The sequence below is a fragment of the Palaemon carinicauda genome, chromosome 25 (genome assembly GCF_036898095.1).
Source record: "Palaemon carinicauda isolate YSFRI2023 chromosome 25, ASM3689809v2, whole genome shotgun sequence".
Classification (NCBI taxonomy): domain Eukaryota; kingdom Metazoa; phylum Arthropoda; class Malacostraca; order Decapoda; family Palaemonidae; genus Palaemon; species Palaemon carinicauda.
The window spans coordinates 105,535,300-105,550,046 of NC_090749.1; the positions used below are offsets into that span (position 1 = coordinate 105,535,300).

At 38.5% G+C, this 14,747-nt stretch overlaps 3 protein-coding genes across 4 annotated transcripts in view; 2 read left to right on the forward strand and 1 right to left on the reverse strand.

Annotated features, from left to right (window-relative positions):
- Positions 1-405, reverse strand: part of LOC137619187 (transforming growth factor-beta-induced protein ig-h3-like) — a 32,222-nt gene extending 31,817 nt beyond the window's left edge. Inside the window, exon 1 of the mRNA XM_068349371.1 lies at positions 298-405. Coding sequence (XP_068205472.1) covers positions 298-405 — 108 coding nt within the window. The remainder of the gene's footprint in view (positions 1-297) is intronic.
- The window catches only part of LOC137618810 (cysteine sulfinic acid decarboxylase-like), a 14,776-nt gene extending 4,980 nt beyond the window's left edge, over positions 1-9,796 (forward strand). For both annotated transcript variants that reach the window (XM_068349018.1, XM_068349019.1), the window contains exons 2-11: positions 1,051-1,470; positions 1,848-2,032; positions 2,216-2,322; positions 2,711-2,826; positions 3,210-3,461; positions 3,890-3,954; positions 4,642-4,720; positions 5,535-5,734; positions 6,146-6,287; positions 6,838-9,796. In XM_068349018.1, coding sequence (XP_068205119.1) covers positions 1,078-1,470; positions 1,848-2,032; positions 2,216-2,322; positions 2,711-2,826; positions 3,210-3,461; positions 3,890-3,954; positions 4,642-4,720; positions 5,535-5,734; positions 6,146-6,287; positions 6,838-7,020 — 1,722 coding nt within the window. In that variant the 5' untranslated portion in view covers positions 1,051-1,077 and the 3' untranslated portion in view covers positions 7,021-9,796. The remainder of the gene's footprint in view (positions 1-1,050; positions 1,471-1,847; positions 2,033-2,215; positions 2,323-2,710; positions 2,827-3,209; positions 3,462-3,889; positions 3,955-4,641; positions 4,721-5,534; positions 5,735-6,145; positions 6,288-6,837) is intronic.
- A 4,540-nt stretch (positions 9,797-14,336) lies between these two features.
- Positions 14,337-14,747, forward strand: part of Atg6 (Beclin-1-like Atg6) — a 69,874-nt gene continuing 69,463 nt past the window's right edge. Inside the window, exon 1 of the mRNA XM_068349020.1 lies at positions 14,337-14,487. The gene's annotated coding sequence lies outside the window, so the exon portion shown is untranslated. The remainder of the gene's footprint in view (positions 14,488-14,747) is intronic.

Here is a 14,747-nt window from a genome sequence, read left to right on the forward strand (position 1 = left end):
TCTCACACAGTCCGAAGGACTTGCATAAACTACAGGCAGGAGTAGAATATATATTCCCAAGCTCAGACTAAAAATCATTCATTCCGAATACTTACGTAGCAGCTGGTGGTGAATGTTTGGCCATGCTCTAGAGTCTAGAGTCTAAACAATGACGGCTATTAATATACTGTTTTTTATCTGCAGATTGTCGTTGTTATAAACCTAAAAGAATATCAAAACCCTCTCGTTTTATCATACAGAGATATTTCCAATCGTTCTCTAACAACGTAGCACTCACTACATTCTCCATCTTTTTACTGTCAAGTTGATGATGAAGCTCCTGTGCAGAAAACTTCCAAAGAACTCTAATATTTCTAGCCCCTTTTTCTCTAGCACCTCCTCCACAAAATCTTGTTCTTTCTCCATTCTTTCTACAAGACCATACCACCTGGAAAAGGTCACTGTTAGATAATTAGAAAAAAAATAGAACCAAGGTTGTAATTTTCTTCATATGCTTAAGTAAAATGATTACATCCCAAGATTTTATTAATAAAAGATATGTGACAGATGTTGGGTAGCTGTGGTAGGTATCATGGGTCACAATGAGGCCCGAGACGCTAGAAGGGGGGGACTTGATTCGCGAAGATCTTCCAGAGAGGTAACCTCATACTTTAAGCTCAGATTAAGAGCTGATTTGGGCCAACGGACATAACATTATGAAAATGAAAGATGACTAGAACGTTGAAATATGATAGATTTCCATCTATTGTAATAGATAACACCAACAGAACCTGAATTAGTAGACATACAACTAGTTGTAGTTAAACTGTGTTCTAGCGAGCACAATTTCAATCCAAACGAAATATATTAAACATTTTTTATTATAGTTTATTAATATATTTACTACTGGTAAAGGCAAAAGTATAGAACCGGATGAAGAGCTATGTGGTCTCGCCAAGGTAACATACCAGTTAACTTATTTATTGATTTGTTTAATGTTCCATCACAGGTTGTTTACGATGAAAATTTACTGCAAATTTAAGATCATCCTATTTCTTAATTTTCTTTCAGAAATTTCATCTTCATTGAAAAAAAAAAATGGCAACAATGAGTCAAGCGAATGGTGTCATCGTAACCCCAGTGAGCCTAACGAACGGGCAAGAGCAGAATGGTTATTGTCCGCTGGAGAAGAAGAAGAAGATGAGGCTGGCGAACGGTAACTCCGCCTTTCGCGAGGAAAGCCACCACCAGAACGGGTTCAGTGGAGTTAATGGAGTTAACTCCGCTTTTCACGAGGAGAGCCACCACCAGAACGGGGTCAGTGGAGTTAATGGAGTCAACGGAGTTGCTACAAACGGCGAAGCCAAAAATGGATCTGCCGAAGGTGATCTGCTAAACGCAATCTTGGACATAGTCCTGAAGGAGAAATTGGTCACGGGGATTGACCGCGGCGAGAAAGTGGTCGACTTCAAGCAACCCAAGGAGCTAAAGGTGAGTCGTAGTTGTGTTTTGTTCAAGTCGGAGATAGTCAGAGATAACTTGTAGTATATTTATTCTCTCCTAAGGTAAATTGGCAACTCTTATGAGTTTTGCCACCACAGGAGACAAGTCTTTTATGGCTGAAAAGTTAATAAACTATATTAGTTTGGCAAAGAAGAGGATTTTATGAATAGATTTAAATGGCAAGAATCATTGAAAGATATATTTGAAATGGCCAAAGATTTAGAAATTACATAGAAATTTAATGACCATTCTTATAATCAGTAGAATAAAACTTGGTGATTAATATTAAATGTTTGAAAAGTTGACGACTAGTTTGTAATGGCGGGAAACTTAAAGATTAAATCCCGCATCCATCTCCTTTCCAGAGCATCGTGGACCTGACGATCAGCCATGACGGGTATCCCGCGGACAGGGTGGTGCCCCTCGTGGAAGAGGTGGTACGCTACAGCGTGAAGACGCAGCACCCCTACTTCTTTAACCAACTGTACGGAGGCATAGACGAGGTGGCGCTGGCCGGCTCCTGGCTGACGGAGGCTCTCAACACCAACCAGTATGTAATGCTAGTATTTCCTATGATTGATGCCTTTTATATTGTACGGATCAGTTAAATCCTTTACCCGTTACTCTGTACTAATGATATTATCAATAACAATCTCAAATCCAGCAATGGTAGTGATAGTGATGATAATATGTACGTAATTCTTTGAAAAATAATACACTTATGTATATACAGGTATACCTTCGAAGTCGCGCCCGTTTTCATCATGGTAGAGCACTACATCATCAGCCAGCTCATCTCGATCTTTGGTTGGGAGTCCGGTGATGGCATCTTTGCTCCAGGTAAAGAATGTTGGGTACTGGGTCACTTACTGACTCTGCCTAGAGTCAATGATAAATTGTTTTACCCTATAAACTGTCTTTGGGCCACTTATTAGCTCCGCCTAAGGCATGAATACTGTGTTTTACCCTATAAACTGTCTTTGAATTACTTATTGGCTCTGTCTAATGCAAGAATACGTTATTTTACTCTATAAACTGTGTTCTGGCCCACTTACTGGCTCTGCCTAGGGCAAGAATACATTGTTTTACCCTATAAACTATATGTGGGCCACTTGGCCCCGCTTAAAGCAAGAATATATTGTTTTATAAACTGTCTTTTTCCTGCCTCTATATCAATATCTCTTTGGGCATACCATCGCTTCATTTCTCTGTCCCTCCGTTTTTACAGGCGGAAGCATCAGCAATATGTACGGAATGGTGCTGGCCAGATATCGCAACCATCCCGATGTCAAATGCAAGGGAATATTTGGCAGGAAACCATTGATTACATTTACTTCGGATCAGGTTAGAATTCTTATCTTGTGATTTAACAATTTTTAACAATTTAACAACCTTTTCAGGATTCTTTTATTGAGATGTGGCTTATTTTTTGCCATAAATATTTGAAATTTCAACATAACAAAGTAGTTTACAGAAATTTAACATAGCAGGGACTTGCCAGACCTATCTTCAGATCAGAAATAAAGATAACAAGAGGAGAAAGAAACCATTTTATCCTCAAAGCCCAGCAATAAAGGTAGCATAGAGTTACCTCTTGGAAACAGACACTTAATTGAGCGGGTGAAATTGCGTCCTGTGTCCTGTTGTATTTGGTACAGGCTTCCGAACATCCTATTATTTTTGACTCAATAAATATATCTAATATTTTATTCTTTTATTTGAAATAGAGTCATTACTCCATTGGCAAGAGCGCCTCCTGGCTAGGCCTCGGCATGGACAACGTGGTGACAGTCCCGAGCGACGACCAGGGCCGCATGCTGCCCAAGGCTCTGAAGGCGGCCATAGCCAAAGCCAGGGACGAAGGAGGAGAGCCGTTCTTCGTGAACGCCACGGCCGGTACCACCGTCCTGGGGGCGTACGACCCCATAGACGAGCTGGCTGATATTTGCGAAGAGGAGAAAGTCTGGTTACATGTTGATGTTAGTTGAATCTTTGCTTTATTTGTTTGTTGTTTTTCTCTTGAATTAATTTTTTTGTTGTAAAGCTTATAGTGTGATAAGATTATATCTAAATTTGTTCATTATAGTGTTAATTAAGAGACTGATAATCCCCTCATATATAAACAGCTAAGTAGATGGATCTTCCGCTCTGCCAATATGCTTTGGAATTATCTTCTTACTGCTTTTCCTGGTTCATACAATACGTCTTCCATAAAGAAGCAGGTCCATCCCTATCTTCTTTCTATTTTCCCTATTCTACCATTTGGACATGGGCTAGAACTTCCCATCAATATCTTTCCAATTTCCATACTCCATTTTGACCTAGTCCAGACCATCCCGTCTCCCTTGAGTCAGGAAGCTCCGTTACGTCCGGCCAAACGTGTCTAAGCGTGATCTCTTTCCGACAGGCTTGCTGGGGCGGATCAGCGATCATTTCCAAGAAGTACAAACATTTCCTCGCTGGTATCAACAGGTAAGTGGCTCTCGAGATAATGTGAGATAACATAAGATGTTACTCAGCCTTCGCATAGATAACACACAGATAACGTAGTTACCTTGCCCACTGCTCCTATCAGCCACTCAACGCTCCTTAAGCTGCTATATCTTTCCGTGCAATGTCTGTATCTCTTTATTCGTACAATTTTTTTCTGTTTTTTTTTTATACTCTTCTTAACTTTACAGATCATCTGATCCTTTCTTTAACCTTGGGATTAAGTACTTCTTACTTTATTACTCGTACAAATTTTCTTTGTTTCTTTTGTGTTTTATTCCTTACGATATTATAAACCATCTTATCATTTCTTTGTCCTTGCCATTAAGTACTTTTTATATCGTAGGTCTAATGATATTAATAGGCCTATCATGAAAACTAGTTCCTCCATAATGTATTTGTACTTATTTTCTGATGCTGTGACAGATATTACATTTATCTTTAAGAATTTCATTAAATTATTGCCATTTTACTATAGCTAACCCTTTAAAGCAATGTCTATTTTCTGACGCAGCCCAGTGCGTTCTAGATTCATTCTCTGAAACAAAAATGAAGTTAAGAAATCAGATAACTTGAGAATTAACTCATTAGGTAATCTTGGTGTGCAGTTACAGAGGTAGGGACTAATGGGTGCCAAACTGTAATGTAAACCACCTTTCTTCCCCGCAGAGCTGACTCAGCAGCGTGGAATCCTCACAAGATGCTTGGAGCTTCACTGCAGTGCTCAGTGTTCCTCACCAAACACAAGGTGAGAGAGAGAGAGAGAGAGAGAGAGAGAGAGAGAGAGAGAGAGAGAGAGAGAGAGAGAGAGAGAGAGAGAGAGTGAAAACAACAACGTTGAACACATTTAGACTTGCCGTCACCAGCCCATACACGGCTTATTTCACTATAGGTCTCTATATATAAGCAGAGTGAGACAGTACAATATGTCTTAGGGTTAGGACTTGCTATATCTACCTTTAACCATTAAATCTTTACTTGTGCTTTAGTGCAAGTAGATATTAAAACCTTGCGTATCTCCATAGCTTACTCGTATCCCCCGCTTACCTAAACTGACGCAGGATGCTGTGATTTACTAATTGTACTTAGAAGTATCTTTGGACTATGTAAAAATATACCCTTTTTATATTAAAGTATTTCTAAGTAGTTAATTCCAGCTCTACAACTAACAGCATGAGTCACTGCACGACATTCCTTGACTTTAAGATCGAGAGAAACAAATTATATCGTATTTCATAGATTGAAAGTTGATCTAGATTCTTCTTATATCAGTAGGTTATACATCCTAACCTTTCTTTTAGTGTTAACCACAGTTAAAACTCTTAGTTTACACAAGTTTGTTAGGCTACTCCGACGGTACGACGTTAAAATGCCACGATGATATAATATAATGACTCGCTACGTTGTCTTTAATGGATGATACACAGTATGAAATTCATTATAATATACCTAGAATGTCTGTGCTTACCCCCATGACTAGGCTGAAAATATTTCTTGTTTTGACCTAAAGTCAAACATTATAATATATTTAGAGTATCAAACTTTCTCACCTTCACTCCCAGGGACTCCTGCATGAATGCAACTCTGCGAGGGCGACGTACCTCTTCCAGCAAGACAAGTATTACGACGCCAGCTACGACACGGGCGACAAGAGCATCCAGTGCGGACGCAAGGTGGACGCCTTCAAGCTGTGGGTCTTCATGAAGCTTCATGGGCTCAGCGACCTGGAGAGCAGGGTCGACCAAGCTTTTGACCTCTCCAGGTGAGTTTGAAATTAGGGATCAAATTATTGACCTGATCTTTAAACTTTTACTTGATGGTGGAATTGTGATGTTTCTTTATTCTGATATCTTGAATACAATAAATTATTCTATGCTTTTCACACTTTATTGTGAAAATTCATTAAAGATCTTTTTATTTAATTCCAAGATTGTAAACAAACCAAGGCAACTAGACATACTCCAGTAGTCATTTATGACCAAAAACTTTTTCAGGATTTATTGGAGTAGAAACTTAATTTTTGCCATAAATATTGAATATTTCAATATGAAAAAGTAGTTTGTAGAAATATAATGTAACACTGACTTGCCAAACTTCGCTGCAGAAGTAAAGATAACAAGAGGAGAAAGAAAACAACAATACAGTTATCATAAAAATTACCTCTTGGAAACAGGTACTTGACCGAGCGGGTGAAGTCGCGTCCCGGTTTCCGCCTGGTAGCCGAGCCCCAGTGCACCAATGTATGTTTTTGGTACATTCCTCCCAGTCTCAGAGGACAAGAAGAGACTGGAGAGTGGTGGGTTAAACTCTCAAAGGTAAGGTCATTTATATTTGAAAAGTATTTTTATAATGAATCTCCTAAGTTAATTTTGCAATGTCAGAGGAAACTAGGCAAGTCCTAAGTTATTGCATATGGAAATATACTTAACTTTATTTACTCTAGGTAGAAATTGTGCTAAGAATATATACAAGTAGCCCGCTCTACCTCGTTAGTTAGTTGCAAGAGATCCAATGTAAGATGACTTTCGACGTACATTAGATTTTCTCCTTATAGAGTGACTCATATCTTTCCTATACATGCTCTGAACACGTATAAGTACTTAATAAGCTTTTGTGTGACGTACAGTATTGTACAGTACAGTAATTAATCATTGTTTTGCTGTGTAGAAACCGACGTAACTTCTAGAAAAACGACGTTACTTGGATTGAATTTTTGTACTTAATGCTTAGAATCGGAACCAGCGTTTGTTGAACCGACATAAAGAGGGTTACTTTATGACTCTAATGTACTTCTATTTCGTATCCATAAAGTGTAGTGGGGTATAAAATTGCTCCTATAAACCATACTATACTCTCTTGTTTCAGGTGGCATCTGAATTGAAGAAGAAGATGGTCTTAGAAGGAACCATGATGATTGGTTACCAGCCTCTGGCAAACAAACGTCTGGTCAACTTCATCCGCATGGTGATTACGTGCAGCCCCTCCAGGACCAGGAAGGACATGGATTACGTCCTGGATGAGATCGAGAGACTCGGGGCCAATCTGTGATTCGGACAGACCGATCACCGAGAAGAAAAATAAAGAGCAGAGTATCAGTGTATGACTAAGAGGATGTTTTGGATCGATACAGGTAGACCGTCGATGATCGCACCTGACGAAGCCTAACCTGCTCGTGTCCAAAACTTATTTAAGAGGGCAGACCATAGCTGATCTGCAACTGGGGTAAAGGAAAGAATAGAAGCAGAGTGAATGAGGGAAGACTGTCTTGATCTAACCCAACGTAACCTAACCTGCTCGTGTCTTGAATGTACGAGGGAAAAATATGCTGATGTAACAGAATGAGAGTTATGAAAGAACTTATAAGGCCTATTGTATCTGGTCGGCAACTACCGTGAATCAAAGAATGCAAGCAGAATGAGTGAGGGAAAACTGTCGATGATCTAATTCGATGTAGCCTAGTATGCTCGCATCATGAATCTACAAGAAAAAAATTTGCTGATGTGACAGAATGAGAGTTTCGGGAGAGCGACGAGATGATGCTCCATGCTGTCGATGAGAGAAAGTGTCGCCGTCAGCGAGGGAAACTATGTTGGATACTCGCCATGACAACAGATGGTTCTACTCTATCTAATCATTCTTCTACAGCATGATATTGAGCTTTTTATTACGTCTTGTTTTTACTCATTACTTAGTTCTCTTGACTCAACCTAAGACTGATATAAATGGCATTGGTGTATGCTAGATAACTAAAAAAAAAATGAGGCTGGAGATGATTTTCATGAATAAAACATTATCGTAAGTTTGATCCAATGTTCTAATGATTTGGAATACCTGTGATTATAGTCTTGAGTATTACTGGAACACCTGGTGCTGAACTTTGATTGCTTCAAAGCAGAGATTTTAACGACTGAAAGCGGAACGCTTCGAAATCTGTGATTCTGGAGCTCTTTTGAGTGCTCCTGTATCTTTACGCAAATATGTGACTTACGTCAACGCACCGCGAAGAGACGGACTCTCGTGTTTCAAAGCGTCGTTGACTCGTATGAATCTAGTGCGAGTAAGAAATGTTTAGTATGGCTGTGAAATGTATGGGGGGATCCATATTTGTTAATTTCATGCAATGTTCTTTTGAGGGCTGAGGGAAGTTTGAAAGACATTGTGCTTTATTATACGTACCTGTCTTGCTTGGTTTCTCGTAGAAGTCGTTTGACGTACCTTCAGGGTTTAGTTTTATGAGAAACCTCCCAGAATCGAAATTGTAACTGTATGATTGCTTATTGACATCCCTGTATGTGTGATGACTCTTAACATATTATCAGCGTTCTTTTTATAAAAGTGTTTAATAATTATTGTAATTATTATTAATGTTTGCTTCTAAACTATGGCTGCCTCATTGGCTTTGATTTTATAAGATGCTTTTTCTCTTGTTCTGATTTTTCTTCTTTTCGATAGCACTGCAATCTGCCAGTAACTGCATCAAGGCACCTTGAAACTCGCACGATTTTTATATTTGCAATGCCACTTAATGCTTCTTGTCGGTGATTGAAGTCTTTGTGCAGAGTGCAGGGTTTAGGAAGTTGGCTGTGAGAAAATTTTGAAATGTTAATAAATTTGGCATGTATAAATGTCCATGTCATTGGCTTGCCACCTGCATGAACCAAACGTGAGCGCCGTGGAAGCTCGGTGCAAACACTGTGGTGAGTGTTAATGTGTCAATACTAAACTTAACTGATACGTAAACAAGTACCAGTAGTTCCATTGCATCTCAGTACGTGCAAATCCATCCAATATCTGTCCGCACATTACTTAGTTTACTTTTTAACTGCTTTTCTGGTCCTATACAGCAGGGGAAGCCAACTCTCCATAGAATCTCCACTGCCATTTTATCATGTTCGTTCGAAAGCATTCAAAATTTCGTACTGCATATCGCTCGTTTATTGTCAAATCCACCGTATCAAAGCGCTTGGAGAACAAGAGAGTTTTCAGCTTCTTTTTGAAAGCCTTAATAACTTCAGTCTTTTGAATATCTGCGTGTGCAGTGCACGGACAGGGAGAAAACAACGTTTCACTCAGTGTACCTCATAAACGGTACATCTTTCTTTTAACATACTGACGTGCTGTGCAAATTTCCGGGTCAAAAATCATACAAGTGTCAAGGTGTCTTCGCTCTCATTTCCAGAGATGATTTGGATATTCATGAGTGAATGAACTAAATATTTGACTTCAAAAGCATATATTAGTGCATTAGTGAACGTTTATACGTATCCTTTTTAATAAAATGTTAAGTGCATTTACCGAGGCAGCCATCGCTTTCAATCAAACGTACATAAAAGATGGTCTCTTATTGAAACACTACATTATTATTATTATTATTATTATTATTATTATTATTAGCCAAACTACAACCTCAAATGTAAAACGGGATGCTACAAGCCCAAGGGTTCCAACAAGAAAAGCAAAACAATGCAGAAATCTGTCTATATCTTATCATATTCATTATACATGTTCTTCACTTTCATACAATGAAATTATAGTATTATTATGGGCACATATAGATATATTTCCAATAGTTATGATCATCTTAATACATAGAAAATATATATTTATTTTTTATTGTCTGTTTATATAACGGATGCGAGTAAACATGTCACGAACATGGTAATGTAATCTTTTTGACTCGGTAAAATGTGTATTAAGGTATAATTATATTTACCAACATTTTATTCAAATATTTATAATCTAAATGTGTAGTTTCATATTACTGATTTGATAGTGATAATTGATTATCTGTAACTAACTGTAACAATAAAAACATTATATTATAGTACTGTAACTTAATTTACATTCCTTAGTTTTATTTTGTTTGTGGAATTTCTTCTCATTGTTGTATATATGGGACACGACGGAGGCGTCGTAAGACTGACAGAGATAGGGTTGTCTACTGTGTATATATACATATATATATATATATATATATATATATATATATATATATACACACACACACACATATATATATATATATATATATATATATATACACATATATAAATATTTCTAGTTCACAGCAATACTGCAATACAAAGGCCTCAGAATTGCCCTTAGTCATGTCTCAGATTTGGTCAGTTTTCATCACCACGGTAGCCACTGCAGATTGGCGACGGTGGGAGACTTTTGTCTGATTGCCCTGACAAGTTTAGCTTTCCTAATCATGGTGATACTCAATCCCTTTGACCACGTTGATATATATATATATATATATATATATATATATATATATATATATATATATATATATATATATATACATATATATATATACTTACATACATATACCAAGGCACTTCCCCCAATTTTGGGGGGTAGCCGACATCAACATATGAAACAAAACAAAAAAGGGGACCTCTACTCTCTACGTTCCTCCAGCCTAACAAGGGACTCAACCGAGTTCAGCTGGTACTGCTAGGGTGCCACAGCCCACCCTCCCCCATTATCCACCACAAATGAAGCTTCATAATGCTGAATCCCCTACTGCTGCTACCTCCGCGGTCATCTAAGGCATCGGAGGCAGCAGCAGGGCCTACCGGAACTGCGTCGCAATCGCTCGCCATTCATTCCTATTTCTAGCACGCTCTCTTGCCTCTCTCACATCTATCCTCCTATCACCCAGAGCTTCCTTCACTCCATCCATCCACCCAAACCTTGGCCTTCCTCTTGTACTTCTCCCATCAACTCTTGCATTCATCACCTTCTTTAGCAGACAGCCATTTTCCATTCTCTTAACATGGCCAAACCACCTCAACACATTCATATACACTCTAGCTGCTAACTCATTTCTTACACCCGTTCTCACTCTCACCACTTCGTTCCTAACCCTATCTACTCGAGATACACCAGCCATACTCCTTAGACACTTCATCTCAAACACATTCAATTTCTGTCTCTCCGTCACTTTCATTCCCCACAGCTCCGATCCATACATCACAGTTGGTACAATCACTTTCTCATATAGAACTCTTTTTACATTCATGCCCAACCCTCTATTTTTTACTACTCCCTTAACTGCCCCCAACACTTTGCAACCTTCATTCACTCTCTGACGTACATCTGCTTCCACTCCACCATTTGCTGCAACAACAGACCCCAAGTACTTAAACTGATCCACTTCCTCAAGTAACTCTCCATTCAACATGACATTCAACCTTGCACCACCTTCCCTTCTCGTACATCTCATAACCTTACACTTACCCACATTAACTCTCAACTTCCTTCTCTCACACACTCTTCCAAATTCTGTCACTAATCGGCCAAACTTCTCTTCTGTGTCTGCTACCAGTACAGTATCATCCGCAAACAACAACTGATTTACCTCCCATTCATGGTCATTCTCGTCTACCAGTTTTAATCCTCGTCCAAGCACTGGAGCATTCACCTCTCTCACCACTCCATCAACATACAAGTTAAACAACCACGGCGACATCTCACATCCCTGTCTCAGCCCCACTCTCACCGGAAACCAATCACTCACTTCATTTCCTATCCTAACACATGCTTTACTACCTTTGTAGAAACTTTTCACTGCTTGCAACAACTTTCCACCAACTCAATATAACCTCATCACATTCCACATTGCTTCCCTACCAACTCTATCATACGCTTTCTCCAGATCCATAAACGCAACATACACCTCCTTACCTTTTGCTAAATATTTCTCGCATATCTGCCTTACTGTAAAAATCTGATTCATACAACCCCTACCTCTTCTAAAACCACCCTGTACTTCCAAGATTGCATTCTCTGTTTTATCCTTGATTCTATTAATCATTACTCTACCTTACACTTTTCCAACTATGCTTAACAAACTAATACCTCTTGAATTACAACACTCATGCACATCTCCCTTACCCTTATATAGTGGTACAATACATGCACAAACCCAATCTACTGGTACCATTGACAGCACAAAACACATATTAAACAATCTCACCAACCATTCAAGTACAGTCACACCCCCTTCCTTCAACATCTCAGCTCTCACACCATCCATACCAGACGCTTTTCCTACTCTCGTTTCATCTAGTGCTCTCCTCACTTCATCTATTGTAATCTCTCTCTCATTCTCATCTCCCATCACTGGCACCTCAACACCTGCAACAGCAATTATATCTGCCTCCCTATTATCCTCAACATTCAGTAAACTTTCAAAATATTCCGCCCATCTTTTCCTTCCCTCCTCTCCTTTTAACAACCTCCCATTTCCATCTTTCACTGTCTCTTCAATTCTTGAGCCAGCCTTCCTTACTCTCTTCACTTCTTTCCAAAACTTCTTATTCTCTTCATATGAATGACCCAATCCCTGACCCCACCTCAGGTCAGCTGCCCTCTTGGCCTTACGTACCTTACGCTTTACTTCCACATTTTTCTCTTTATATTTTTCATACTTCTCTACACTATTACTCTGCAGCCATTCTTCAAAAGCCCTCTTTTTCTCTTCCACTTTTACCTTCACTCCTTCATTCCACCATTCACTGCCCTTCCTCATGCTGCCTCCAACAACCTTCTTGCCACACACATCACTTGCAATCCCAACAAAATTTTCTTTTACTAACTTCCACTCCTCCTCTAAATTGCCAGTTTCTCTTACTTTCACTTTGTCATATGTCATTTTCAACCTTTCCTGATATTTATTTTTTACCCCCGGTTTTATTAGCTCTTCAACCCTCACTAGCTCCTTTTTACATTCACCTACTTTATTCCCCCACTCTTTTGCTACAACTAATTTTCCTTCCACCAAAATATGATCAGACATACCGTTAGCCATACCCTTAAACACGTGTACGTCTTTCAATCTTCCAAACATTCTTTTAGTTATCAACACGTAATCCATTAATGCCCTTTCTACTACTCTTCCATTTGCCACTCTTACCCATGTATACTTATTTTTATCTTTCTTTTTGAAAAAGCTATTACTTATCACCATCTCTTGCTCAACACACATATCCACCAGTCTCTCACCACTCTCATTTTCACCTGGTACGCCATACTTCCCAATGACACCTTCTACCTCTCCAGCGCCCACTCTAGCATTTAAATCACCCATGACAACTACATAATTCCTTCTACCCAGTCCTTCTACACACCCAGTTAATTCATTCCAGAACTCATTCCGCTCTTCTTCACTTTTCTCACTACCTGGCCCATACGCACTGACACACGCCCAACATTCCCTACCCAACCTAACCCTTACCCACATTAACCTAGATGATATCTCCTTCCATTCCACTACTTTACCTGTCATCCATTCACTCAGCAATAAAGCCACACCCTCTCTCGCTCTTCCCCTTTCAATCCCAGACACTCTACCAGACATTTCACCAAACATCACTTCACCCTTTCCTTTCATCTTTGTCTCACACAAGGCCAATACATCCATCCTTCTATTCCTAAACATACTTCCAATTTCACATCTTTTACTCTCTATCGTACTACATCCACGCACATTCAAACACCCCAAAACTAGAGTGTGGGGAGCTGTCACTCTCCCCCCAGCTACATGTCTTTGTTGCTGTCTCACAGGATGTAGATACAGGAGAGGGGGTTCACAGCCCCCTCGTCCCGTCCCCTTTAGTCGCCTCTTACGACATGCAGGGATAACGTTGGCGCTATTCTAATTTTTATATGCCCCCGCGGCCACAGGGGGCTATATATATATATATATATATATATATATATATATATATATATATATATATATATATATATACATATATATATATATATATATATATATATATATATATATATATATATGTATGTATGTGTGTGTGTGTGTGTGTGTGTGTGTATAAAAGCAAAATCCTACAAGCCTAAGGTTCCTGACAGAGAAAATGAAAATAGAGTTCAGAGAGAGATATATAAAGATATAAAAAATGCCAGTAATGTTACAAAGACAGTACGTAGTTGTGACGTCATAGGTTGTTGTGGTCCAATTGTTTATATAGATCCGTTTCCAGCGACGAAATGATTGAATATTATAAATTCTTTTGTAAATAGTCATCAAAAAGCCTTGAAATGTGTTTTGATGTTTAAAATATTTTATATAAATATAATATTTAAATAGAGAATCAGATATATTTAGTTTATTTAGGTAAATAACATGTCTATGTAGAAAAGTCTTGTTTTAACACAGTAAGCTACATAAACAATAATTTCATGTATAAAGAGCTTCAATATACGTAAAATATATTTAAAAATACATTATAAACTATTTATAGAGCAAACATTACTTACTAAATATAGAAATAAAGCTATTTTTCAAATTTTCAAACAATTTTAGTCAAGTTGAACGGCTCCATCTTGCTCCTACGACTGGCTACGAGTCAAAATCCAAAGCGATCAATCTAGTGTAAGCGATTACTGATGCAAATCTCTACATATCTCTTCGCTACTACGAATTACTTCGAATGAGACACTCCCTTGAAGTAGTACTGAATATTTGTGGTAACCTGGAAGCTGGTAAGCCTAAGGATTTATTAAAATAGCCCTTATTAGAAGAATTATTCACGAATAATTCCTGGGGTATCTTTAGCGTAGAGACGAACTATGATCTCAGCTGTTTGTGTACGAAGCACGTGATGTTGTTTACAATTGCGTATCTATTTATTATACCAGATTTTTTACTGATTATTATTATTTATTATATGATTTTGGGCAGAGTAGGACCACCTACTATCGTATTGCAGCTTAGTTTAATAGGATGTAGGCTATTGAATTTA